Source organism: Leuresthes tenuis, unplaced genomic scaffold (assembly GCF_036924035.1).
Source record: "Leuresthes tenuis unplaced genomic scaffold, fLeuTen1.0.hap1 SCAF_8, whole genome shotgun sequence".
NCBI lineage: Eukaryota > Metazoa > Chordata > Actinopteri > Atheriniformes > Atherinopsidae > Leuresthes > Leuresthes tenuis.
In genome coordinates, this window is record NW_027325362.1 from 9,761,041 (window position 1) to 9,788,510 (window position 27,470).

The window sequence follows — 27,470 nt, forward strand, 5'->3', positions numbered from 1 at the left end:
GAATCCATTTAACTGTAAATCCTTTAAGTTTTGCAGCACTTGATTAAATCTGAGCAGACTTCAGCTCTATCCATCTATCAGTTGTCATGTGGTATACGTAAACACCACTGAGCCGGTTTCATTGGCACACTGACATGCCAAAGCCACGACCCTGCTTCCACCAGGTTTGACAGATATTTCCTTATGCTTCAGGCCATGATACTGCTCTTTCTATCTCTCTTTTCCATCTTGCTAGGCCATCTTGGAGGCTTTTTTAAACAAAGTCAAACCCTCAGCTTTCATGTTCATGAGGACTTCTTGAAGTATTTACACCAATGTACCTTGTCATCTCCTTGAGAGGGTTCTAGATTTGGCTGGAAGTAGTGAAGTAGGATTTCTTCCCAAAAAGAAAGAGTTGTTTGGTTCTTTTCTTGATTTATGGGCTTCATGGTCCTTTGGTGTTGCTAAGCTTGGCAGTACATTTGCTCATTTTAAGAAAGCTCCAAATGATCAATTTGTCCACTTTTAAGGTCTCACGTTGTTGAGTCTTATATATCAACAATTCTTTACACCACACAGTAAGAGTTCCCATACAGTTTTAACACTCTCAGTCAACTCCAAACATTTCATGTGTATATCTTGTCCTAAACTAAAGATGAAAAATGGCTGTTTTCCCGAACTGTAAGTGTAATAATTTTGTTAAACCCGTTGAACAAGAAAAGAAGCTTGGTAGGGTTTTTACTTTTGTATTGCCTGGTTATCATCTCACCTTATTTTAACTTTTTAGGGCATAAAATTGTTCTTCTGTCTGAGAAATGGTGTCCTATTTACATTCGGGTACAAAACAACTCCTAAATTAAGCTAATCCTCACCGTATCCGAGTGAAAGACACAGGTCTCAAACCTCAAACAGTAAAAAAAAAAAAATCAGACTTTAGCCATCACATATGAATTACAGGTCACAGTTTGACAAAAGAATCACAGCAACAGATCCAAACGGTACCTGTTGTTTTCTGTTCAGTGCTGACTGGCCCGGAGGCTTGTTCCTCCTGCAGTGTTTCTGGAGACTCAATGTCCACTTTGACCTCCTCTGGTGTCAAGCTGGACGTTGCATGGCCGTTCAGATTTTCACTACTGATCGGTTCATCTGGGTGAGAAAAGAAATTCATGCTGCTTTAAATGTTTCATATGCGATGATGTAGCATAAGGCAGTGGGAGCAGCGTTTGACAAAGTTCTGAAATCTAAAGCATGCTGAAAAATATAAAGTTCAGTTCAGTTTTCAAATTTCGTAAAACATAGGAATCCTTTAGAACAACAATAGGCAACAATCGTAATAAAAAACAAACAAAAATGAGGGTGTTCTAGTAAAAAGGGAAACAGATAAACCTGTTTTATCAAATAGACATAATTACAATAATATTGACCCAGAGACAACAGACTTTTTTAATAATGTAGATAAATATGCTATCGGATCAATGAAATATAGGCCTCTGTGCATCTTTTACTGGATCTCAAGTGGCAGTAAGTCTTTCAGTGGTGCACAGGTTCCATCATTTTATTTATTTATCCATTAGTTGCATGTCTGAAGGTCTGGATAAAAGGCATGCCTGGCTGAAGCTTGCCATGCTCAGGTTAGCATAGTTTCCACCCATTTTAACCCTTAGATTTGAACTTCGGCTCCTTTTCTGTCAAACAAAACATCTGTTTTTTCTAAGCTTCTCAGTCTCTGGGTTATGTTTCCAACCAGAAGCCAGGTGTAACAAAAAAAATAAAAAATAGAAGTTTGTTTTAGAAGTAAAATGCATTGAGGTGTAATAATAGCATAAAAAACATGATCATTTAGTGCTGAATGTAAAAACTGGACAATGCATTGCTTCCTGATTTTTTTCTTTTTTTTTTTTTTAATTCCCCAAAATATAGTGAATCATAAGACATAGTGCAACTTAAATGAAAAGAAAAAGTGAAAGAATCAGACAAACCTTGTTCAGGGATAAGAACTCCTTTCCTGATGAGCTCCTCCCTCGTTTGTCTGGTGGAGATTTTCCTCTCTAGAACTGAAAGACGAATAAGATCAAGCTGCATGTACGAATCAGCATATTTTTTTTAGTCCTCTAGCTTCAGCCAGTAATTTCAGCCAGGGGGATGCAAAGGCATTGCACAACAGCTAGTGGAAGTGGAGCCGTTTGTAGTACTTGTGAGCAGACTGCAGCCAGAGTGCTCTCAGTTTGGAGAATCAGAGATTAATTCTGACAGTCAAGTCAAACAAAAAGCTTATCAGAAAGGAGCCACGAGAAGAGCACATTTCTTGCCGTCTAAAACAAATCAACCAGCAAAAATTGCAATTGGAGTAAGAGTTTCATTGTGGATTTTTACCCCGTGTTCTACATGTTTCTTGGTTTACTCAACAGCAAAATGTCCAAGTAGCAACATGGTCCTCGACCATATCAGCAGAGCCAGTCAGCCTAACATAATGATGCAGAGGTGATGGGGTGTAAAAATGCACAATATAACATTTGTTTGCTTTTCTATGAAACTTCTGAGGTTCAACTGTGCTGCTCTCCGGGTCCCTTCTGAGTAGCTTTTAGCTCAGCTCACCTATTAGGAAAATTTGATTCTCCAAACTGGAAGCACTCTGAACGCTGTCGACTCATGAGGTAGCTCAAAAAAAGACGGAAAAGATAAGAGAAAGGAGAACGCATAAGATTCAAAATCAATATACTAGCTTAGAAAACCACATTGTTTCACACGAGAGCAACAAAAATCAGACCAAGACAGAGTCAAACTGAAAGATAAACCTAATCTAAAACCACAGTAATGTGGATTTCAGTCTTATCTCCCCCTCTGTGGGAGGTTGTTTCACTTAAGAAACTTGGTTTATTTACGGGGTGCAAAAAGAGAGCTTGCTTAATCTGCACAGCATGGCAGGAACATGTGTGAACTATAAACACACAACAGAACTACCTACCACAACACAGAACAAGTGAGCAAGTAGGAGACTGCACTCTCTGGTAAATTGGTTACATTCTAATATCCTCCATACAGCCAGCAGTAGTTTGAACATGTATTAAAAGGTCATGGTGCTATTTTTTTTACTTTAACAATTCCAGTATCAGATGCAGTCTTTAACAACGTAATGGTTTTCATTAGTGTAGAGTTGCATGAAAACAAGAATAGTTGTGTTTAAATGCCACAAATCATGTGCCCCTCTCCTCACATCTCCCTTTTTCCTCCATTTGACCAGAAGCGACAAACTGAGCACTTGCATTAGCGTGGCGCCTTTTCACATTTTCTCCGACCACCCTCACTTTTGACATTTAAATAAATAAATGTGACATCGAGGAGGGTAACGCAATAAGCATTAAATAAAAAAAAAAAACAAACGCTGCAGATAAAAAAAAGTCTTTGGCACTATCGTGAAACAAACCGGAGGGACACAGAGGCACAAAACTTCCATACAGATGCTAAATAAGCAAAAGATAAAACTTGCCAGCCACGAGGAAAACCCCTGGTTTTGTGTTAACATTTGTCCCTTTTTATTTCCTGGGCAACAGGTTGGGAATGAATCAGAAAGAGCTACAAACAAAATGTTCACTTGTTTCCTTTTAAAGCTCTTGTCGGGGCTACACAGCTCCTCGTCATACTTTATGTTCCACACAAACCCAAAAATGTAAGCCGTGACATTGACCAGACGCTTGATCGAGGAGAACAAATCAGCAGCAACTTATCAATTTGTACTGTAAGCGTCAGCCACACACATCCTACCTTTGGAGAGATCCTGGAACTTGTCGCTGGTCTTCTTCTTCCTCCACTTCCAGGGTTTGAACAGTTTTCCCAGAGAGGACAGCTTGCCTCTCTGCTGTCTTGATGAATGGGCATTCTGTGTATTGCTGGTGTTGTCCACCACCACATCACAGCTGGCCACAGATGATTTCTCCAGGCCATCAACTAGAACACACAGATGCACAATCATGTAAACACATACAGGGGCAAAAATCCCATCAGCATCACAACATAAACCCAAACAGCACTGCTCATACAGCAGATATAGGTCTGTCCCTATGAATCATATCTGTTCAAGAACTCAAATGAAAGAGTAACTTTAAGTTGGATTGAAGTGCAAAATTTTGACACCACATTCAGGTCCCAGGTCATCTGGCAGTGTACTGCCAACCAAAAAATCCCCAACAGGATTTAATATAAGAGGAGCATCCTTTGTGAAATAGAGCAAAAAGTTCCCTCTAAACACACTGGAAATATTACTAAACAGCAACAATCTGAGAAGGTGAAGACCCCACTTTGGTTGAACTGCTCAGGGTTGTTTGACCTCCTCCCCCATAGGTCACTGCTACTGGAGGCTCAAAAAAACAGCACTTAAGTCTCTTTCAATCCTGTAGCCACTGAAAGACTGACTCTTTTAATGTAGAAGAGGCTGCACACCTACACTACATCCTCCTGGAAAGGTGCAGTCTATTTATTTATTTTTAAATTTAGGTTTTATAACCCTGCTACTTTAATACTCCTTCAATATTTAACTTGCATCATTTCATAAGCACGTCTCATTTTACGCCTCTTGACTGCTTTTTGTAATTAATTCTTAACCATGTATTGTGCGAATTGTACATGTATTTAGCACGTACTGCTTTAAAAGATAACAGCTTGAGTAAAAATCCTGTCGTTAACTGTGTTGCTGTCAATTCTTTAACTTGACTTTCGAAAGTAAAGTGGGAACATCTTTAATTCTGTAGTTAATGTCCTGCTTTTTTTGTCTGTGTGTCTTGGCAAGATTTCCCGTCTTTCCACAACTCCTCCTCTTCCTGTTGAAAGATTAGAAGAGCTGTGAACCTTCTGGAGTATTGTGTGGATGACATGTGTGTGCGTGCGGAACGCTGACAGAGGATAGAGAGGTAAATGTGCGATTCCTCATACTCAGACTCAGGAAGGCCTTTGATTTCTCAGCTACAAAAAATGCTCATTCACTCCAAACTATACTGACCCCAGCAGGGATAAACACTATAATTTCTGTGAGGAAATGTAAGGTTTCTGTGTGTGTTTTAAAGATGATGAGTTACTACTTCTAGGTCCTGGAACTGGTTGATGTGGCTGATTGGGTCAGAGTGGTTAGCAGCCAACAAACACAGCAGCCAACAAACACAGCACTGGCCGAAACTGTGCTTTTTTCTTGACTTTTTATCAAAAGTTTCTGAAAGACTTCTAGGCTGGGTCAAGCCTCTCTCCACTAGCTTATAGCAAAAATGAGGAATGAGCTGCAAACAGATTTTTGTCATTTTCACATTTTCAGCTCCACTCAACACAAACTTTCATCATCTGTGTCAGCTCTTCTTCAACTTCAGCACTTTATTTGTGAGGATTCTTCAAAGCTGGTTCACAATTTATTCATCAGTGATTAATTTACCCTCTTTTCTCATATGTGCACTCCTCAATCGAGATTTCCCTTTATGCTCCAATTTGTCCTAAATATACACAGTAATGCTCTGAAAGCAGACATGCTGACCTGCTCATCTAGAAGCACACTTAAATTCAAATTGTCCTATTAATGAAGAGTCCAGAAAAGAGGGAAGAAGATTTATGACTGCAAAGTTGTGCAATTGCAAAAGCAGCCACACGTGCACATTGCAAGACGTTTGAGGCTGAAGCTAAAGTTTCAAATTCGGAAACTAAAACAAGTGCAAAGCACTCCACAAAGGAAGCCACATGAAACAGATATTAAGCATATTTAACAGTAAAGATGTTATCGGTATTGGCTCTTTTCCCCTCAATACCCGAGCTGGAACCGACCGTTATACAGTGAAGTGTCACAGACGACTGGTTACTGTCGATGATGGAGCAAATCAATGTTTATTTGCTTATTTTCACACTTATTTTCACATTGTTATATGCCAGTATTTGTCATGGAACATAAACAAACTGTTGTGCCCGCAATAAATCAGCATTTAATTGTTTAAACTTCGATGTTCATTTGATTGATTACCATCATTCAAATCTGATCCACGTAAAATTCCCATCAAGTCTGTCATTAGGTCTTAATGGATAACGTCTAAAACCTGACTATTACTAATTTCGTCACCGACATCTTGAAAAAAAGAAATATTTTGTCTTTTTTTTCTTTTTAAAGCCATGTTTCATGGGCATTAAACACTTTATTGGTCTGTAGAAGAGTTAAACTGGATAAAGTAGGATTATTGTGACAAGAAACAGATGTCTCATTAACCTCAAATGTAAAATGGGGCTCTATTAGAAAAAACCCGTAGAACCAGAGGATACAATTACCAACCAAAATTCCTCTTGTTTAGGCATGGATTGTAAAAATCACAGTACGACAGAGCAACCATTTGAGTATTATTGCTCCCAACTGGATTTTGCTCACTTTCTGACTGTGACTACTCAAGCATACCGCAGAAAAAAAAGACACGTCAGCAAGAAAGTAAGAAAAAAGCATGGCGATTAGGAACGAAGACATGGGAACAAAACAAACCTCAGTGCTGAGCCCCTTACATGCTGTCCCCAGATACCAGTTCCAACACTCCCTCATTCTCACACACATACTCACATGCTCTCATTTCCTGTTCCTGCGTTGATATCAAATCACAACAATAGGTGCATTTCTGCAGCTGCGTTGTGCCACTAATGATGGGAAAATCACCAACAATAATTAGCACCTATCAGACCAACTATCAAACCTTCAGGGTCAATGGACTCATTTACGTGCTTTGCAGAGAGATGAGGAGCAAGAAGAAACTGCACTGCATGTCCTCTAAACCAGTGTTACCCCAACTTGAAGCCTTGAGAGTGGGCCAGAACTGACTTTCTGACATATTAAAAATAGAGATGCTCAGACAGATCGCCCCGTACCAGAAATAAGCCACGTTTCAACTTGGCAAACCACCAGTGGCAGCTTATATCTGCTTTTCATGATGGTCAAATGCCCACAGAAGGCTCAAGATGGTCCAACATAGTAAGCAAAGCAAGGCAATAAAGAATAGTGTTCTCCTATTTTTTGGTTCAGTTATGCATTAATCGTAACTTGTATACTGCATGGCCGACAACCAGTTAAAACCAAGTTTTCTGTTTATCATCGTGGTCATTTTCATGTTAAAGTAAACATGGCTCATTTAAGAAACACAATAATGGGTTACAGCTTTTTTTAATGGATTAATATGGCTAAAACCCAACTAAACTTAGCTTCATGTATTACAACTACTAACTTCATACCACAATTACACTCTGAGACGTTATATTTTGTAACAATCGCTCGAGGGGCGTGAGTCAGGATTTGAATACAAAGCAGATGTGGCAGGGGGTGGGCCGGGTAATCCAAAACGCAACTTCTGAAGAAACAGACATATCTGTAAGTAATCCCACACCGAGCTTACTCAGTGCTAAAGAAGCCCTGCCAGGTTAAACATACTCAAAGGTTCTGAAAGGAAAGGAATGGTACGGTATGGTATCGATTGTTTGGTACAATATTAAGTGGTGAAGATGATGTATTGTGACAGAGTCAGCATGTTTTTCTCAAAAGTCACAGCAGGAACATGTGCTGAAAAGGAGGGGAAAGGGAGAGGCTTCCTTCCTTCACTGCAAATCACCAGGGAGGGAAGAAGTAGACGTCACGAACAAAGGAAGAGGGATATAGGGGGAAAAAGAGGCAAAAAGAGACAGCTGAAAGCAAAGAAAAATCAGAGGAAGGGGGAGGGGGGCACTGCGTTGGGGCAAAAGCAATTGTGGGAAAGGATGGCAGGAAGGAAGGGGGAAAAAAGATGAAGAAGATGAGGCAACAAGAGGTGCTGGACAACAGCAGAGGGAGGGGCAACGCTTGGCATTAGCAGCGGTTTTAACACTTAGGTCATTTCTTCCGAATCATTCTCCAGTGAAGACCAGAGAAGCACAGTGTAGCTTAGTTAATGAGATCCACAGTTCGGACTGCGTAAAGAGTAAGGAAATCTAGCAGGAAACTATGGCTTGGCTGTGTTTTAGTGTACGGACCTCTGTAGGGAGGCTAGGGGAGATATCAGTTTTGCAGTATGTAAACACTCCCCCTTATGCTCTGAGAACTGTAGATTTAGCATTTAAAGCAGACCACGACATCATTATGTACTCCATACTGCAATGACCTGTAGCATATAGATCATTATTACAGCTTTGAATCACCAAATATGTTGGCTGGAGGGAGCTGCAAAACAGTGTGGATGTAACTTTCAATGTTGTTCCTTCCTGTAGCTCACTGCCTCGAAGTATTTCTATAAAAACTGTGACAAGCTCACTTTATTGGCTCAGAAACAGACAAATGACTACAAATGGCAAGACAAAGTGCCTAAGGATTTCATATTGTGACGTTTGCCTTCTGTATTAAACTTGTGGTCAGATGAAACTGAAGCTGAGGATGTCAAAATGAACTGAATGGACATTTTTCCATTACTTCACGAAAAAAAAAAAAAAAAGCAAAACCATTACAAAAGAAATCAACTCTGCTCTTTATCACGACTGTCGTAGTGGTTGTAATGTTGTGTTTCCATCAGTTTCTTTTGACACAGTCTACAAAGTGTCGATTAAAAAAAAAAAAAGGTTGACGCTGGCAGTAAAATCTGAAAGAAAGAACAAAAACTAAGTTGTTTACAAAAGACTTTATTCCAATGCCTCAGGTGAATGATCAGCTGTTTCTGCTTTATAAGCAGAAACATGGCCAATACCCGCTGACGTTAAAGAATAATCTTTTTTTCACCTAAACGGTAAAGGTTGTCTATTGTTTAGCAACCAGCACAACTTCTACTCTTACCACAGACACATGCACCAACACCCAAACTAGCCTCCATTCCAGGTCGTGGAAACAAGCCATTGTGAAAATTTTACAATGGCTTGTTAGTCCAATTTTGTCAATGAAAAACACCTGAGGATAACACCTTCCCACAACTGTGTTTAGTCAAAACGATATAAAATAAAATGATAAACGACCCTTTAAGTCAGAGGTTCTCAACCGTACTGCGTCAGTGCCGTTATCTTGCTGTTTGGGACCCCCACCATCACAGCCAATTAAATTAAGCTCTTTGACTTTTTTTCTCCGGTTAAACTCTCCTTCATGCACACTTTAACTCTCAAAGTACACTCAAAATCTGAGCTACTCATCTCGACCACTGGGGCAAATTGTGTCATAAAGACCAAACAATTCCCAAGACTCGAACATGTCATTTTAGTTGTGAGATATTATTATACTTTTTTTCCACTCAACCATCTGGCAACCCCCTATAAGTGATCTCACAGCCCTCTTGGGGGCCTTGTCTCCCAGGTTGATTATCCCTGGTTTCAATGACTGTTGGTTAAACAAAACCTGAATATTTTCAATAGTTAGCATATTAATTACCAGATTAGTTGAGTAACAGTCCTCTTTAAAGCTCATGCAGCTATTTTTTCACTTATATTAAATAAAAAACGTTGAATACTGCAGCTGTCAAACCTAAGTTATAAGTGATGAAACGTGAGCAGGCCCACGTGTTGAGCTTATTAAACCATTCATTTATGTTTAATTCAACACATTTACATTAATTCAGTACACTAAAACACAGTTTTTTTGCAGTGACTTGAAAGTAAAAGCTCTTGAGCTCAGTTGGTGCTCTCATTCTCTCGCCCCTGGCAGGAAAACACACTGGTTAACAAACTAATCTCTCCCCCAGCCCCTCTGGACTGATGTCAAACTGGAATACATAAACTCTTCATTACCCAACGACAACAATGCAGCCTTATAAACAGCTCTTTGGTTATAAAACACTGTCGCCTGCTCTTACACTGAGTGTAGTTTTACAGCAGCTGGGCAGCACAGCCAGCGACAAATTTAGAAACGCACACCCCACGTATAATGATACAAGAATTAATTTAACACACATCTAGTTAGCTAACGAGCCATTAGCATAAACTATTTAGCCTCGCGCCTGGTCTTCGTTGAACTGTGCGGAGTTCATCCGTTAGAAAAGTTAAAAGAAAACAAAAGCGAGCAGACTTCCTGGATAAAGATAGCGGATTGTGTGTGAGAGACAGACAAGAGGAAGGGAGACTCACGCTGCATGTATACACACACATGTACAAACGAGATACACACTCACCGCTCGCTGTCTGAGACACGGCTGACACTGCGGTCTGACCCATATTCAGATTGAGAGCCGGGCTGGACCGGGCCCCCGAACCCGCTACCACAGCGTTCTATTCCCGCATAAGCCCAGTCCGCGGCCGCCGAGCGAGTTCATTGCGAGAAAAAAGTTTTACACAGTGATGGCTGAGGCGCTGGAAACTTGGTTGACACACTGACTGACTGGGTCGCTACTACGTCGTAACTTCCCCTCTCTCCTCCTCCTCCTCCTCCTGCGAGCAACTGAAAAATGCCTCTCATTCCGCTATGCAGATTAGAGCCGCTGCTGGGGTCACAGGGCGGAGGGGTCTGACACCTCCAGTCGCTATTTGCACAGTGAAAGACAAGCTCATGATGGAGGAGGCTCGTTAACCAAGAAATGCACTCAGATGACGGTTTGTGATGAATGTAAAATGAGTTGATTTTCTTAAATACTCCACTGGATGAAAGACCAGGACCTCTCACAGCAAGGCGGGCACTTTTTTTTGTCCCTCACTTTCTGTATGATTCACTATGGATAGAAACGTTTGCTTTATGATTGAAATGTGTCCAATGTAAGAACAAATCTAAGGTTACACACACAGATATCCAGATAGCTGCATGTCAGGGTGAAATACTGCACTGTAAACTGCACTACTTTTATTTGATGAGGGAGATTAATTAGCATGAAGCCAACACTGCTTCATTTCTTTGAGGTTTGTGGACATTTGTTTACGCACAGCTCTTTTAAGGTCGCCAAAACTTTGATTGTTTTCTTCACATCCGACTCCACAATACTTTGGTACACAGAGGAGTTCATGGCCTCATGTTGTCCTGGTCGTATGACTACAAAACAAGTTTAAATCATCACCCCTCCACCACAGAGCGGGATAGTTTGGTAAGATATGCTGCATTAGTTTTGGTTCTGTTTTGAAAAAGCACTTGTTTTATTGTTCTGTGCATTATAGCCAATTATTTACAACATTTACAGTCACTACTTCTGCATTTTGGCAGTTTTTGATATCTAAAATAAATGATGACACAATGCAACATGTCCTGTGATGCTGTTAATCTGAGGTTGTATTTCACTAATTTGAGGATCCGGTGAGGATATCCATTTTCTTTAGATACTTCTTTATATACTCATTAGAAAGGATTAAACACTATATCACTACATTTATTTGCCTTGTGATAAGCTCATGAAATGTTTCCCAGATATTTGGCTTGTGACTCTTTCAAAAATGAAATGAATGACTGTTTGACATAGTTTCATTATAAAAAAAAAATGAAATACTACAGAAACTTTAAAACAATAAAAACAGATTGCAGCATAGCTTTGTCATTACATCTCTGCGGTCAGATTCTCAGTCATTAAGGTCGTGGTCATCGTAAGAGCTCTGAATAGAAGTCCAGTTGCCCTTATTCAAGCTCTCAGGATTTTCACCCAAATGTTTGGGATAAAAAAATGAACTGACAATGGTTTATATCAAAGTCAGGAGTCATCTTCATATGGTCTGCACTAACCCTCTTCTGGCCATTATTCAACATTACATTCCAGAAAAAGGAGGCTGTGACTTCATTTCACAAGAGGTCACATTCTGAATCTAAGGAACTAATCCAAAGTGGCTGCAATGATACAAGTACAGCTCCTCTAAGCTAAGTGGTTCTGAAAGATCCACAACGTTCAGTGTCATGGCTACAATGTCAGGTTACTGGGTGTAACCTGCCACGTGAGTAGCTGGTAGAAGCATTCAACCACAAGGTGATAACTCGAGCTTCCACTTCCTTCCCCCTTGATCTTGCCACAATGCAAACAACTTATCTCCAAAATTCTTAGAGGATCTTGTCACTGAGAGTCACTGCTGACTATCTGGAAATAAATTCACCTACTGTGGGTCGATTTAACCAGTAGACAACAACAGCTTTGTGGGAATCAGATTCGTACAACAGTTAGTCAGCATTTCAGTCCGTGTGTGTTCTTTCAAATTAGGAGAAGTATGTGCTACCTGATGACTTGATAATTGATAAAGGCGAACCAAACCATGATAAATAAGAGGACTCTGCAAGACGTGAAATTTACTGCTGCAGACAGAGCAGTCATTACACAAACATGGTCACTGACACTGTTTATCTCAAGAATTTATTTCCTGGTTGCTGTTAAGAAGGTTAAGAATTGCCATGAGATGGGAAACACTCAGAGTAGTAAAATTTAACAACCTATACTAGGATCCAGGTTTTATAGAGCTTAGTTATTCATCAGTGCTTGCAGATACACATAAGGCAGTGATACACATCAGGCAGTGATACACATCAGGCAGGGAAAGGACTCAATAAGACTGAATATAAAATGCTGCATATGCATTGATGCATCACTATCATATGCCTAGACATAAGCTTTTAAGTTTATTTTCCTGATTATACTTGACAATTTAATCTTTTTGAATGCAAGATTTTTATCAATGACTGAATGAGGAAATAGATGTATTACTGGAACACATATTGAAACCTCAATGTAAATAGGGTATGTAAAACAAAAAGAGTTCTTGACAGCCACCTTTCCATGGAGATACTTTCTGATGAGGCTTCCGCCAACAGTAAATGTTTAAGCTGAAGAGCCAGGTGCATCTCTCAGGTTCTGTGTCAGGTCTTCGCTGGACTTTGTCCTGTTTCTGAAGGACATCACTTTCAGATCTGTTCATCTGCTGTAGATGTTTTTTTTGGTCTAGTCGCTTCTTCTTTTGTCCTCCACTTGTCCAGTTTGCCCAACTATAAACTGCACTCCATGCTGAGATATGCCACATTTTCAGCTAAAAGTTCCTTGGGAATCACCTCATTGCTGCAAAAATGTCCATCTGTGTTATCTTTGGCATTCCGATAGAATAAAGGATCGATACAGGGGAACACATTATGCATTTGTGACAGGCTGCTAGTAACAAAGTGTCTGAAGATGCCATTTAAAATTGGTCCTTTGCTAAGATGTTTGTAATGTGTGGACACAATGCTGGTTCATCCCTTGAGTTTGGTGCTGTTTCTAGGATTCATAGGTCAGTGTTAAGTGGCTTAACAAACAATAAAACACATTCCTCTGTAAATGGTCAGGTGCAAGGACTGGTCTGAAAATGAGTGAAAAAGCAACCAGTGTGGAAAGAAAAAGTTTGAGAAATCTTCAGAAAGGCTGGAGAACTATTGCTCAAGACCACCTTGAAACAACATGTTTGTGAACCTTTAACCTACATGCGTCTGATTCTTTTTGAAGTCCTTGTTGCCCCCCTCAACATGACAATAAGTTCATATTTATGGTTGTACATTTGCTGGGCTCACAAGGAAATTTGTTTTTATGACAGCGGTGTTAAATCTCAGTGGGGGGAGCCAAAAAGGCAAAAAAAATGTTTTTTAAAACTTACAAGAAAGTCTGGCCCCTTGGATGCAAAATATAAAACACTAAAGGGTGGATCAAGACTTTTACATAGTATTATGATGTGTAGTAAACCGCTCTAATACAGAACATGGAACAGTATGGCACTGCGTTAAACTGGTACTGCATATCACAGCTTTATTGACACCATGAATGCAGCCACACCAGTTTTCAGTCATTCAATGCTTGTTTACAGATATTTCACAGAGACGATACACTTTAGGTGTGAAAAAATGTAAAGATATCTGCTGGACCAGGCTTGGGAATCAATGGCATATTAAGCTCACAGTCCACAATGACGAAAGGAGCTTAGTGTCTGGACAGTATCTGTGACTCCAGACGAGGGTCAGTACAGTAAGTTCTGCAATGGAGGCAATTTATCATGAGAGAGGCAGATGACAGAGAACCCTGAACGCTGCTGTGAGCCAAAAGAGAGACAAATCAGTTTACATTTGTCAGTAGGATATGAGGGCACACAAGTAATAGCTGTATAAAATTAGATATACTACTGCCGGCTGTGGTGACCGATCACTGTGGCAAACCAAGCCAAGAACTTCTGACTTGTGCTTCCAGCACTTGAGTCAACCCGTGTGTTTGTGTATGTGTGTGTGAGAGAAAGCACTTTCGCCATCATCAGTGTCAACAGAGTGTCAGTTGAGACTTCACAGAGCATGGCTTGACAGAAATGAGCTGTAATCACATCCACACACACACACACACACACAAAAATACAAACTGCTGTATTTGACATACATTACATTGACTTCATACGTTTTTGGAGGCTTTCACAAAAACTACTACTTGCTTTATCTCATTTCTAACCTTCAAACATATTTTGTCCTATAGAATTGAATCATTTAAGTCATTCAAATTAAATTATTTTCAATTTGACCAAGACTGCCATCTAGTGTCAGCCTTGGTCAAATGACTGCAGGGCAACTAGAAGACTTAAGTTAATTTGTAATGATGTAATATTTGCTTATTTGTAAAGTAAAACTTTTCTCAATATTAGTGCTGTCCACACCCCCCCTCCCCCCTAAGTCATAAGAGAACAAAAGCCTCCAACAATCTTATTATTTATGCAATCAGAAAAGAAAGTCCATTCTTGCAACAGATTTCTGCAGAAAGCCAGCAGTGAACTGGCACAGGAAACTGTGAGGTAATCAAAACTAAGCAGTCTAGCTGGATCCTGCATAGGTTATTAAAATTCCTTACTCACTACTTATCAGCGCAGTCACTTGATTTGTCTGCAGCCATTCAATGAAATCACATACCGACTGTGCATAATTATTAGGCAAGTCCTGTTTGGTTTATAGAACAAAATACTGCCATTTAATACAGGCTCAACTTTGGTGCCACCAAATCACCCGAGAGACTGGGAGCACCATTAAGCATCGTTAGTGAACAAAATGGAACTGGATAATTGATCAGGAAGTCAGTGAAGAGGAGGGAGGACGAAGACAGAACAGGAGAACACTTAGAAAAGTTAACAGAGAAAAAACACGACTGTTTTAGCACTGACCAAGAGGACAACACAGGCTGAATTTGTGGAGGCTCCACGTCTTAGTGGGCCAAACAAAAATCTGATTAATATTGTACAGTTAACATGGCACCAGTATCTATCAAATTTACCAATGGTGACAAAGTTTGACATACTTTCTTGCTTTGGTTAAAGGGCTTAGTTTGAGATTGTACTGTGGAATTCTGGGTTGGTTTCACTTATTTTCAAACTATGTTATGTGTATTTTATCATAGTTTATGGTCTGTGTTCCAGTGGCTGAAAGTAGTGGCTTTTCAAGATCATTTTTCCATCCACTTTACAGTTCATCTGCCTAAAAACACATTTCCCACTGTAATTTGATCATATCTGCTCAGTTCTTACAAACACTGACACACAGACTGCACATATATGGTAATGTGATGACACAATGAGTGTCTTTTCTGCTAATGTCACATCAGGAGATGTGTCTTTTTGTAGTGGATTTTGGTCTTAAGCAAGCAGATTGAAATCTGGTTGGTATAGCTGTTTGGTTACCAGCGTGCTAGTTTCACCAGCAGCCACAAATGTTCAAGTCACTACAAAAACACTATTGGGTTTCACAGATGAGGTGGTAAAAAAGGCTAACCGGACTTGATTTGTTTCAAATGAAAAGTGTTAGTAGACTTTCTTCTTGGCTACAACAGCTTAAAACCCTACTCATTGCTTTCTGCCTTTTGTGTCAGTTACTGATCAGCTCTAAGGAAAAGCTCCCTCTGGATTGAGCTTGGATCAATGTGAAGCTTTTACTGGTAATCTGTGCAAGAAGGCAATGTCCAAAAAAAGGGGATTCCTGGAAATAAACTTATTCAAAGTCAGAGAGACACACAGTTGTGTATTGGAATTTCCATGTCAGGGTAATGCTTCTTAGGAAGTGGGTCCTATTGGTCCTGGCACTAAATAACAGAGATCAAGTGAGACAACCTGACCTTTTAACAACCAGAGCAGCAAAAGCAAAGACACACAGAGGTGAGGGAGTTAAGGGGCTGAAAGGAAGGAAGACAGTCATCAAATATTAAGTAGTAGCCTCAGCAGAACAAGAGATAATAATTGTTTAAGAGCCTTTCTCCACTCTCCTTGACTTATTCATTAAACTCCACGTTTGCCATAGAAAAGTCTCTTAGCACTGTCACAGACAAACATGACTTGATATTTTTAAAACAGTGACTGTCTTAGAAATAAAGAAGCACTTTAAATACCCATTGGCCTTTGAAATTAAATGTGGCTGCACACTTCCTGTTTATGCATAAATGGTTTGAGCATCAGAGGTTGCAGCCGTTAACTATCTGTGCTACAGAATGGACAACTAGGCTCAGACATCTCCACGCTAGGAAGGTGATTCAGACTGAAAGAGTCAAGTGTGATTTATGTGCTTTATGTGAGCAGAATTGTACACTGTCATAAGCAGATATATGCTATATTAATTAAGTGGTCTTTGTAGTATCAGTGATCCCAAGTCCATGCCAGTTTAGCAACATTTTAACTAAATTTTGGGAAAATAGGCAAAATTCCATGAAAATGGACAAGATGTTCTGAAATTAAGATTCAACCCAAAGATGTCTCCACTCTCAATATGTGACACTGTTTCTGCTTTTTTTTTTTGCAGTGTCACCACCAAATATAAATTAGTGACTGACAAGAATTGCCCAGCTGTGTGTGCTTTAAGAATAAACTGCAGTTCTTGTAGCTTTGGCTGCTGTTGTTGAAAAACATAACTCCACATTTAACATTTTTGCTGCACACACTGGAATGAAGTTTTCAATTTTCTTTATGCCCTAATAGACCCCTATAAAAACATTTTTGACCGATGATATTAACTCTACAATCTGAAAATGTAACAATATGGTTCTGGTTAAATCCATTTCTCTTCTTCTTCACTTCAGGCAGCCATTGTGTCTGAAACCTGATCTCCTGTTTGTTGTATACTGTTCAGCACAACCCATAATCTGCCATCACTGCTAAAATGTTGCCTGAATAAATCAATAGCTGACATCCTGCCAGACAGGCCGTCAGAGAGCTTTAGAGGAAGCAAGCTCAAGAAAGACAGAAAGTGAGTAAGACGGATGAATAGCTAGGGACAAAAAGAGCTGCATGGAAGTATAGTTAGTAGCCACCATAGAAATAGGAAACAGTGGAAGGAAACTGTACAACATCAGCATTCAAAGAAAACACCAGATTGCTTTAGAAGTGTGTGATATGAGGCCATAAGAGAACACCAAATCTAGAGTTTGAGAAAAAACACCAGCCCTCATTCATCTCTGCACCTTTAAATTCTAGCTATATAAGGCCATATCTGCACAGATTTACAAGACAACCACTGACAATTATAAAAACAGCTGTCCTAAGCATGTCAGCCATGTTGACTCAGTTGTGTTTGTGAGGCTTTTAGAGACCTTACTTCTGAGAGGCTCAACCTGGTTTTCTTTAGAGTAAACTGCCAGCGGTTGATGATGGTTGCTTTGGCCACTGTCCCGCGAGCTTTTACTGACACGCTGAGAACCGATTTAGGGGAGTGTGGCTCAAAAGGTCTGGCTCGAGGTTTTGAGGTAATTTTCTGACACGTTAATTTCAGGGTTACAGATGCAATACTCGCTGTCATTGACACAGCTAATGTAAACAAAACATTTTGGTTAAAGAGCCATAATGATGTTTCCTGGGATGACAACTTTGAGACAGGTCATTCACTGGATCACCAGAGTAACGTGTGATGCAGTGTCTGCTCGGTCTACTTCTCAAACAAGTAATAGCAATCGAGAAGAATGTGGTTTTACCAGGGAAGGTCTCATCTTTTCAGTAAATATTAATCAAATATAAATAAGCAGATATATCTCACAGAGCATGTTTCTCAGAGTCTGAGGTTTCTCCCATAGTCTACTTATGGCACTAAAAGAGAGGGGAGTGGGAAGTTACTTTGATTTATCCTTAACTCCACTAACATGTTCACTTTGCTCTGTACTAACACAAGGACAGGAACATGACACATAAAGCATATATTGACCATCAGGCAGAGAAAATGCACACAACAGCTTTAGCTCACTGCAAACGTAAGCATGCTACATATGCATATGCAAGTGTGCACAGTCACAGTGGCTACTTTGCCTTGCAAAAGTCTGATTCAAATATTTGCAACAGCAGTCATCTGATGTGCACAAGCTCAGACAAAAATGACACACACAGAAGAATCTGTAAAAGTGCATTTAAAAAGGGATATATTCTGCCCTCTTTACAAGCTGACACAGTTTGAGGTCATAGTGAAATGTCTGTCAAATGCTTTGGTCATAATAACACAGAGCGACAGCACAGCAGCTCCTTTTTCTTCCATTATTTACACAAGAGGATGATTTTGGGGGCATGGAGAGACCCACTCTATTCCACTCTGCCACTCTTTTCCTCAAGTTCTGACATTTTTTAGATCTGTTGTACTTGCTGACCATGCGAGCAAATCATTATAGTATGTGAGAGTATACAGTAAATAGCCTGAGAGCTCAGACCACAAACCAAACTAATGGAAAAATACTTTACTGACAATCTTATTTTTAGACACTTACATTTCTCTCGTCTTCAGTGGAACTATGGACAGCTGGTGGGCTACTGATCTCTCTTTTAGGTGCTGTCTCATTGCGATTCATGTGTTGAAGGCACCCAAATTGTTGAACACATATGGCAGAACTAAAATGGCTGCTGGCCAGTTACTAACCTTTGAGAATTCCCACCATAATTCCTCTGACCCATATCTGCTCCATAAACCCTGGACTTCACTGCTGCTCCACAAAAAGTTGCTTCTGCTGGTTCGTTTTTGGAATGGAATGGTTTCTGGTGCTGTACTGATGTTGCATTCAATAGAACTACTGATGAGATTTGTTGTTAATATCAAAGTAAAAAGCGTGTTTCAACTTCCTGCTTCCAAGGTACAGCGAACACAGCATCGTCTGATGTTAAAGTCAGGTGGTGATAAAGAGGGAGGAGGCTGCATAACCTTGAAGGGTAACACAGTTTCCCCTGGAAATCTTAACAGGTCACTCAATATTTTCAGTTTTACGGGGTGTTAAGTCTTTCCTGAGCTTTTGAAGTGTGTCTTCAGACACTAAAACATATGTTCCAAGCACAGAAAAAAAGTTAAAAATGATGTCTCTTTTTAAAGCTGTAAAGCTTACCAAGAATCTAAAGATCATCTCTGTCCAAAATTACTGACTTTTTTATTGACACCAGGCAGCAGAACCTTTGCCTACTAAACACACTGATATGTTATGACAACCTCTGCAAACAGTAATTAAACTATATTAGATAACACGGGCCTAATATAGCCTCCCTGCTTTCTCTGGTTGAGTGATACGCTAACCAGTGTGCTGATGTACCGTTGTCATTCAGTCCAACACACCCAAATGGGCAACCAGCCAGGCCCATCAGGAACTATTAGTCGTACTAAGTTTCCTTTCCTCCGTAGAAATATTGATAACAAAGTAACTGCCATTAGATGTGGTTTGTCTAAGTCATATGAGAAACTCTAATGCTGTAATGCAAGTGTGGGCAGACTTGCAAAGTCAACAATTCGTTTTTGAAGTGAAGCACACTATTGCCATTGCCTGCTTAGCATTGCCAAAGAATCTGTTAATAAAAGTGTCAGGCACAAATCTGGCCTTCCTCACAGCACAACAGAAGGCTTGTTTAGAGAGCTTAAATGTTATTTTGTGACGCACTTGCAGAATTAGTGTCTAATTAATATTGCACTAAGTGTAGCTGCTTTCAAGCCTGTAGATATTGTGTGACTGTATGTCTTTGTTGAAACACAATAAGTATTCATTCCAAATAATAGAAACAATGCAAAGGAGAACAAGGCAAACAAGCTCCAGCCATAGGACTGCCACTCTTACAACAATGGTAGGACACTAATAGAACAGCTCATAGTGCAAAACAATCAAAGGCACATATACTGAGTCGTGTGCACATTAAAATGCATCATGAGCCCCTTTTAAACTGAATGGTCCTTAATAAAGCTATTTTCAAAATAAGCATGGCCACTGTACACAGGCTGGTACTCAACTCAGGAATCAGGATTTACAGACACTGCATGCCTAACTTAACATGTACGCCAATCACCGACAAACAGGTGACAAGCAAAGCTCAGCATGTGAGGGGAAAAAGAAGAGGAAGAAGTGGCGGAAAGGCGTTCTCGCTGTGTAAACATAGGCTGAACAGAGCCACAGAGAGCCAGAGACAAAGATAAAGATAAAGTGGGAAGTAGATTTTTTTTTTTTTTATGAGGAGGAAACTCACCGTCATGTTCCATGATTTGACCCGGGGAATATGATCCGCTCAGTGAGCTGATCCTCGCCTCTTCCCGACACACAACCTCTCTGTCTTCCTCCCACCCTCCACTAAGTCTCTCTCCTCCCTTTCTGTCTCCCTTCTTCTCCTATCCTTCTCTCCGTCTCCCTAGACTTCCCTCCTTCATCACTCTTCCCTCCCTGCCTCCCTCGCTGTCTCAACCACTGTCTGTTGGCTCCTCCTCCTTTCCTGCCTCCTGCATGCACTTGCTCGAATAAAGAGCATTAAAAGTTAATGTTTGTTTCCATCTCAGGTCCTCCCTCCCAATCTGCTTCGCATCCTGCATTTGTCTCCATCTCTCTGCCTGTCATGGTTTTTTCTGACTTCTTCTGACTTCAGCCAGATCCATTGTCCAGCAGAAAATAAAACGAGAGGCTCACTTTTAGGGATGAAAGTACAGAGAAACAGGGTATGAAATAAGCAGATGCGCTGCATATTTACTGTTTACTTTCTTCTTGCATTTCTCTTTATTTTTGTTTTTATCTCTATCTGTGAACTCTGCAAACATTATGAAGGTTTAAAGAAGATCAGCACAGTTACATGCACTGTTTAGCTGAGCTATGTCTACAGCTCAGCACAGTCTAGTCCAAAGTCTGTGCAACTGTGGACTGTGTGAGAAAACATTCTGCTGCTTCTAACTTTCTCTGTTGAGGATCGCTGCACACGTAAGTTAGCTAAACACACTGCACAGAAGTTGTCTTTGAGTTATTTGAATGGTGATTTTGTCAGATGACACAGCAGACTGACAGACTGGCAAAGCTTTCAGTAATTGTGAGTTGACACAGTATTCATGGGCAAATTTTCACTCACGATTTGTGATGCGTTTAGTCGTCTGACAAAAGAAACATACAAATTTGTGAATAGGAAAAGGCTTGTATGGGAATTCTGCTGTATCAATATGCCCTTAGTTTTCACTATTTTTACAAAATGATGGAAAGAGATGGCACTTTGGAGCATTCGTGGAGCAACTATAGGCCCATCTGAGTCTAGGTGAGCATTTATAAGCAGGAATGATTTTATTGTACATGTTGTGAGTGTTTTGCCCAGAGAACCTTTTTTTTGTACGACTATGGTCGAATTAACATGTTTATATGAATTTTAAGTTCAGTTTTGTTGAAACTAACATAATTCATGTTTTTATCAAGTGTCTTGTTAATGTGCGAACTCAACAGCTCCTAAAGCGTGAATATCCCAATACCATCTTAAAAGCCTGAAACCAGTCAGTTAAATCTGAAGAAGCCTCTCATATGGGGGACAAAACATCTTCAAGAACCAAGAACAGAAGTCCTGCTGGCCTCTTTAAAAACACTTAGAATTACTATGATCTGTATGACCAAGAATCTACTCCAACATGACTTTTTAACAGCATGCAAGAATCTAGCAAAGCCATTTTGTTTTTTCAAACGCTTCATAAAAATGTATCTCAAGCTCTTTACTTTAGCAACACAGTCAGTCTATTGTTGCCTTGCCGTGATGGAACCTCTTTTTATTTATTGTGATGCAATCTAACATAATGGCAAAGCACATTTTAGGACAGGATGTTTCACATTAGGTATTAAAGGAGCATTTTGATTTTCTTGATCAGTGTTGGTGTCACATCAGTTATTTTCTGTTTTGTAATAGCAACACCATCTTTGTGAAGCATATTATCTTTCTGTTTACTCAGTAAATAAAATCCCTTTTATCTTTTACACAACATTGATTGTTGCCGAGTAACACATCGGAACACATCTGAAGACCATGGCACCACTGTGACTACACCATGACAAAAAAAACAAAAACAAAGCAGATGCTGAACACACAAATCATAAACAGAATATCAATAATGTTCATAACGCCAAATAAATCAATACATGCAGCCTCTAAGGGAGCCACGGGCCGAAGAGCAGACAGAAGGGATTCAAAGAGGCAGACACAGAGAGCAAGAAAGTCGAAGTGGCACATATTTAGTCATTTTCTTTCTCATTTCTGTCACCCACAAACCAGACATCACAGTCAATATGTCATCTGTACACTGGAGTACGTTTGATACTGAAGGTCACACCACACTGATGATCATCAGTTATTGTTATCTCCAGATCTTTATTAAACACATCTTGTGATATTTGAGTTCAACCTGCAGGAAGAAATAGTGGAGGAGGACAATATAAGGTCTGCTGATAATAGGTGTATGTGTGAGATGGAAAGAGAGAGGGAGAATAATCTGGAGTAATAATAGACATGATGTCCACACAACTATTAGGTCATGAGAGCAGCTAATATCAGTCAATGTTACTGTTCAATATACTGTATCTTCTTCAACTCCTGTTTCATTATTTTTGATGTTCTTTTCCACCCTTTTCACTTAGTCCTTTTTCTGATTTAATCCCCTGACTGCCTAACATGTAAAATCTTAACGTTTTTTTTCATGTCTCCTGTTCCACAGGCTTTTTAAAGATTAACCTAGAAAGCGATTATAGCATTTCCGATATGCACAAACATACAACTACTGTATGAGCAGGTATTATTAGAGGCTGTGCAGAGTAGTGTTAACATCCTGTTCACTTGCTGTTGAGGAATTTCAACAAATATTAAAAGAGTTAAAGGCTTAGTAAGTAACCGCGGAGTTACTTATAGACTGAGGGAGGGAAGGAGGGAGGGAGGGAGAAGCAGAGAATGTGAGACTTTGTCTTTTTCAAGTGAACAAGCGAGAAGAACGACGTCTGGCTCATCAGCCCCAACAACACCCACCCCCACAAGGTCAAACCAAAGAAACTGACGGACAGAAATTTTGAAAGTCCCCATTCCTAACAATGTCAACTGGTATTCAAAAATATGCACAGTCATCTTTTCAGGCCAGTAACTGTGAGAGCAACACATACAGTCCAACTAAAAACTGGCAGAGATTGAGAATGATTATAAGTGAGAGGAAAAAATCCCTCTGCAAAAACAGGGAAATATCTGTATCTTCATGAAGATCCAAAGGAACTCCAGACAACAACATCGTTTATTTAACCACAAGACAACTCAATACACCTGTGTGGCATTATGCAATCACAGTAATTACTGGATTTCAGTCACCTATTGTTTGTTTACCTGTATAATCATGCTGAGTTCCCAAAAAGGTTTGGCACTGTGTGAAATGTCAATAAAAAACAATGCAGCAATTTGTAAATCATTTAAACCATCTGTTTAATTAAGAATAGTAAACGACCAGATGTAAAATGTTCAGGGCCTCTTTCATCGTCCTTTTTATTCTCATTTGTTTTTAATGAGCGATAGGTCTGAACTGCTGGCAGTGTAGTACCCGATCTGTTTTCCTGTGGGGCCCCGCTGTTTTAAAATACAGAATGTGGTTTGGCAGTTTTCCTGAAATGAGAGACCTGGCCTTCTCTGAATATGATGTCATCTGGATGCCAACATATGTGGCACCAAAACCTGTATGCCAACCACCTGCATATGCAACCTTATATCACAAATACTGACTTTGGACCTGATAACAAGCCATTTTCTCCAAAAAGAATGTGAAACTTCAATTCCAGACATTGCTTTTCATCCTTATTTCTAGCATACAGATACACCCCAATTCTTTGAATATTTTAATTATATTGCAACCCGTTTCATAATGAAATCCACATTTCCTTAATGAATGTACACCAAGAAACGTTACTCATGAAATGCAGCGCTATCTTTGCTCAAAGTCTTTCAGAGAGAGGTGAATCCCTGATAATCTTTACATCTGAAAGAATCCCATTAGCTCTTTTCAAGCTGTCATGATAGCAGAAAAGGTGTTGCTGGCATCATATTCAGTATTATTATTCAGTATTCAGTAACAAGATGAGTTTGACAGAAAGTAGGGAAAAGCATAAAGAAACATTGACTGTCATTTGCAGCAGGAAATGAAAAGCAGTCTTCCAGGTACAAAGTTTTGTGGACCATCCGATCGAACACAAATTTCAGTTGCAGCAGAAACTATCCTGCATTGCAATTGCAGGAACTTTTCCTGGGGGCTAAAAACAGCCCCTGCGTGAGTAATTTTGTCTACTTTTTCACTAATTAACGTTACTCTGGAAAAATGTGCACATTTCCCCTAATGCTCAAACACATTTTACACATTCTCGCCTCTTTTTTTCTGTCCACACATCTTTTAAGCCATGTCCAGGCAAATTTCAACAGTTAATCTTAAACTGGAGTAGTTTGATATGCTAAAGCCTCATTCAGACCACAAGATATTCAGCGCTGTCAGATCGCTGCATTGTTCACACAACACAACGTATTTTCACTTGTGCTCAGGACCTTTAAAGTCATGTGTTTATACTAGATGTGATATACACAAGATTTTTCACCTGACTGAACCATTGACTTGTCTGATTTATCGCTATCAAGCAGTTACAGCTGTCATATGGATAAGTCTCTCTCTCTGTCTCTACAAGTCTGTACAGATGAGTGTTACTGAGGCACTTCACAGAGCGCCATGTCATTGACAACGGCCACCAGACCATTTTGGTCAGTTGCCACTGATTACATTCTTTGAAAACCCAAAGTTAACTGTAAGCTTTGAGCACATGTGCACATTTGTTAAGCTATGTACTTTCATAAAGTTCAGAAACTTTGGACTGGGGGTTGCACAGCTTTAAATTTACTAAATGTATTGCCAGTATTTTATCTCTGCCAGTCCATCTCAGCTATCCCTACAAGAAAAAAGAAATAAAAAAATTGGTTGACTTACTTAAACTCTTATTTGAAGTGTTTTGAATCTGCTCCATTATTTACTGACCTCATTACAAAGCATTAAATCCCAATAACTAGCTGCAGAACCTGAATCTCCTCACTCAGACAGAATTGCTAACTTGTTATAGTCTCGGCACAGTGGGATACTGTTGGCATGTTACCTGTCCTGTACGACGGTATTCAGCTTGACTCTGACAGTATCTCCACTCTAAATTCCATTTCCATTTTAGTCCTTCAGCACATGCTTTCATCCTAAGTGGTTAAGAAATAAGGAGACATATTCAAGAAAGAAACCCTAGAGCAACCTTTAAGTTTATCTATCTAGTTAAAGGATGGAAAAAAACTAAAAGGAGTAAGTGGAAGTTAGGTATGTGAGAGGTGTTAGGAGAGGAAGTGTTCTCAGAAGAGATAAGTCCTAAACAGATTCTTAAAGGTGAAATGGGAGGCCCCTGATCTGATAGCAAATGGCAGCTTATATGAGAATAATGTGGACTGAGACTGCTGACTACCAGAGGAAAGCGGGAAAGCAGCAGTTGAAAAGCATCATAAGCCTGTATGGCTGAGTTTAGTTGGCTGGTTGCAAACCCTGAAGCATTAGTGACTTTTGAGGTGATCTGGTGGGAAAGATAGCACCAAGTAGATGGCCGGCAGTGATATAAGAATCCATGTGAGCAGATAAGTGGGCCAATGTAGGTGATGGTACATTGCAAAGAGATAGGGCCCCAGCACTGCGCCTTAGGGCACACCTGCGGAGAGCCAGTGATAGGCGGACATGTGTCCTTATCAAGTCACTGTGAAAGAAAATCCATGACAGAGTGCACTTGTTTTTCCCCAACCAATTACTATAGATCAGTGCATCTGCCTGATTTTTTTTAGCTGACAGATGTGTAGCCAACATACCTGCTTTGCTCAATTAAAACATCTCCATGATAGAGAACTTGACAACACTCAGCAAAAATTTCACAGCAGCATTAGTCCCACCCAAGGATGTTGACAGGCCAATCGTTAGTGCTGCCACAGTGTTCATGGAAGTTTTCTTTTTCTTTTTTAGAACCTGTAATCATGACAGGTAATTCAGTCATTTCAGTGGAGTGGATTAATTAAAAGGTATGGACCAAAGCAGCGTCCCACGGTTTGAAGGAAGTTATCATTATTGTATATCATTCTGCCTTATCGCCACCTATTGTACTGCAGTGGAAAAATTATTTCTAGAACTGTGCATTGAAATTTTTCAAAATGAGTCAACCCACTGACTAATCTTCCCAATCTTCTTGGATGTTTAGACAACAGCCAACTAAAAAAAAAAAACCTTTCAGTTCATTAGCTAAAGTTCTTCGGAATAAAGATTGTTCATCGTCATCATATTTGGTTTCAGTGCCTCTACTGAGATCTGAAATCATGACGTCTGCCCTCTGATCTACCAACTTTTGTAAGTCAAAGACGATGCATACACACTCAGATACTTTAATAATTACACTTTCAGTTTGACATTTTATTCCTGTGGCTGTAGCGGCAGAAGTGGCTAAGGATAGACTGTGTGGGCAGAGTAAGCGGACGAGCCACTCTCTGCACAAAAGAATGTTTTAACAAGTAGTTATTGCTGACTGAAAGGGTCTGTAATCAATGCTATTTTGAGGAGAACACCCGCAAGGAGCTGAGCAACCAGCAAGCTGATGTTCCTTTTGTCCTTTCTTCAGTCCTCTCCTCCTCATCCCTAATTGTCACATCATTGCATCCTTTCTTTCCTCCTCCACTTGTTCCCATCATTTCTGCATCAAACCACCATATTTACTTTCTTCTCATTACCTTGCTTCCCTCCTTTTTTTTCTGGCCATTATTGCTTTGAATTATTTGCTTTTTTTAATTTTCTTTCCTCCTTTAACACAGTGTAATTACAAGAGTGTTACAGCATCCATCTGGAGGACAACGTGCAATTTACAAAGAGCAGCGAAAACCACCTCCACCCACAGATTATCTATACGTGTTCCTTTGTACCAACGTACATTCAGATACTCTATGCACATTAGAGCAGTGGTAGAAAATACACGGAAATGCTTTTACTGTCTTTGTTAACTTCAGCAGTCTTCAGAATATGAGCAATCATGCTCTTTTAATTTACAAAAAAACCCCTCTCAAAGTAAAAAAATCGTATTTATTCTTTTCTAAAGACGGCAGCAGAACTAAGATGTTATATTTCAAAGGAAGGCTTTTAAAGTCAACCACAGAACATCGGTAGTCAGAAGTGGAGAGATGATTGCTGCCACAGGTAGCTTTATTCACTAAGTGCTCTAGCTGTACAAAACATCAAAGTTTTATCTCTGAATGACCTTCACATACTTTATACATCCGAGCAGAGTGGATTTAGAGAAACAGTAAATGACTGAAGTGGGAAT

At 39.8% G+C, this 27,470-nt stretch overlaps 1 protein-coding gene across 4 annotated transcripts in view; it reads right to left on the reverse strand.

Moving 5' to 3' along the window:
* The window catches only part of phactr2 (phosphatase and actin regulator 2), a 42,893-nt gene that overhangs the window by 13,449 nt on the left and 1,974 nt on the right, over nt 1–27,470 (reverse strand). For 2 of the 4 annotated variants that reach the window (XM_072390768.1, XM_072390771.1), the window contains exons 2-4: nt 3,742–3,924; nt 1,959–2,033; nt 982–1,125 (exon numbers count right to left, since the gene is read on the reverse strand). In XM_072390768.1, coding sequence (XP_072246869.1) covers nt 982–1,125; nt 1,959–2,033; nt 3,742–3,924 — 402 coding nt within the window. Of the gene's footprint in view, nt 1–981; nt 1,126–1,958; nt 2,034–3,741; nt 3,925–10,088; nt 10,318–20,316; nt 20,412–27,470 lie in introns of those variants that run through there. The other 2 variants (XM_072390770.1, XM_072390769.1) reach the window with 2 other exon arrangements.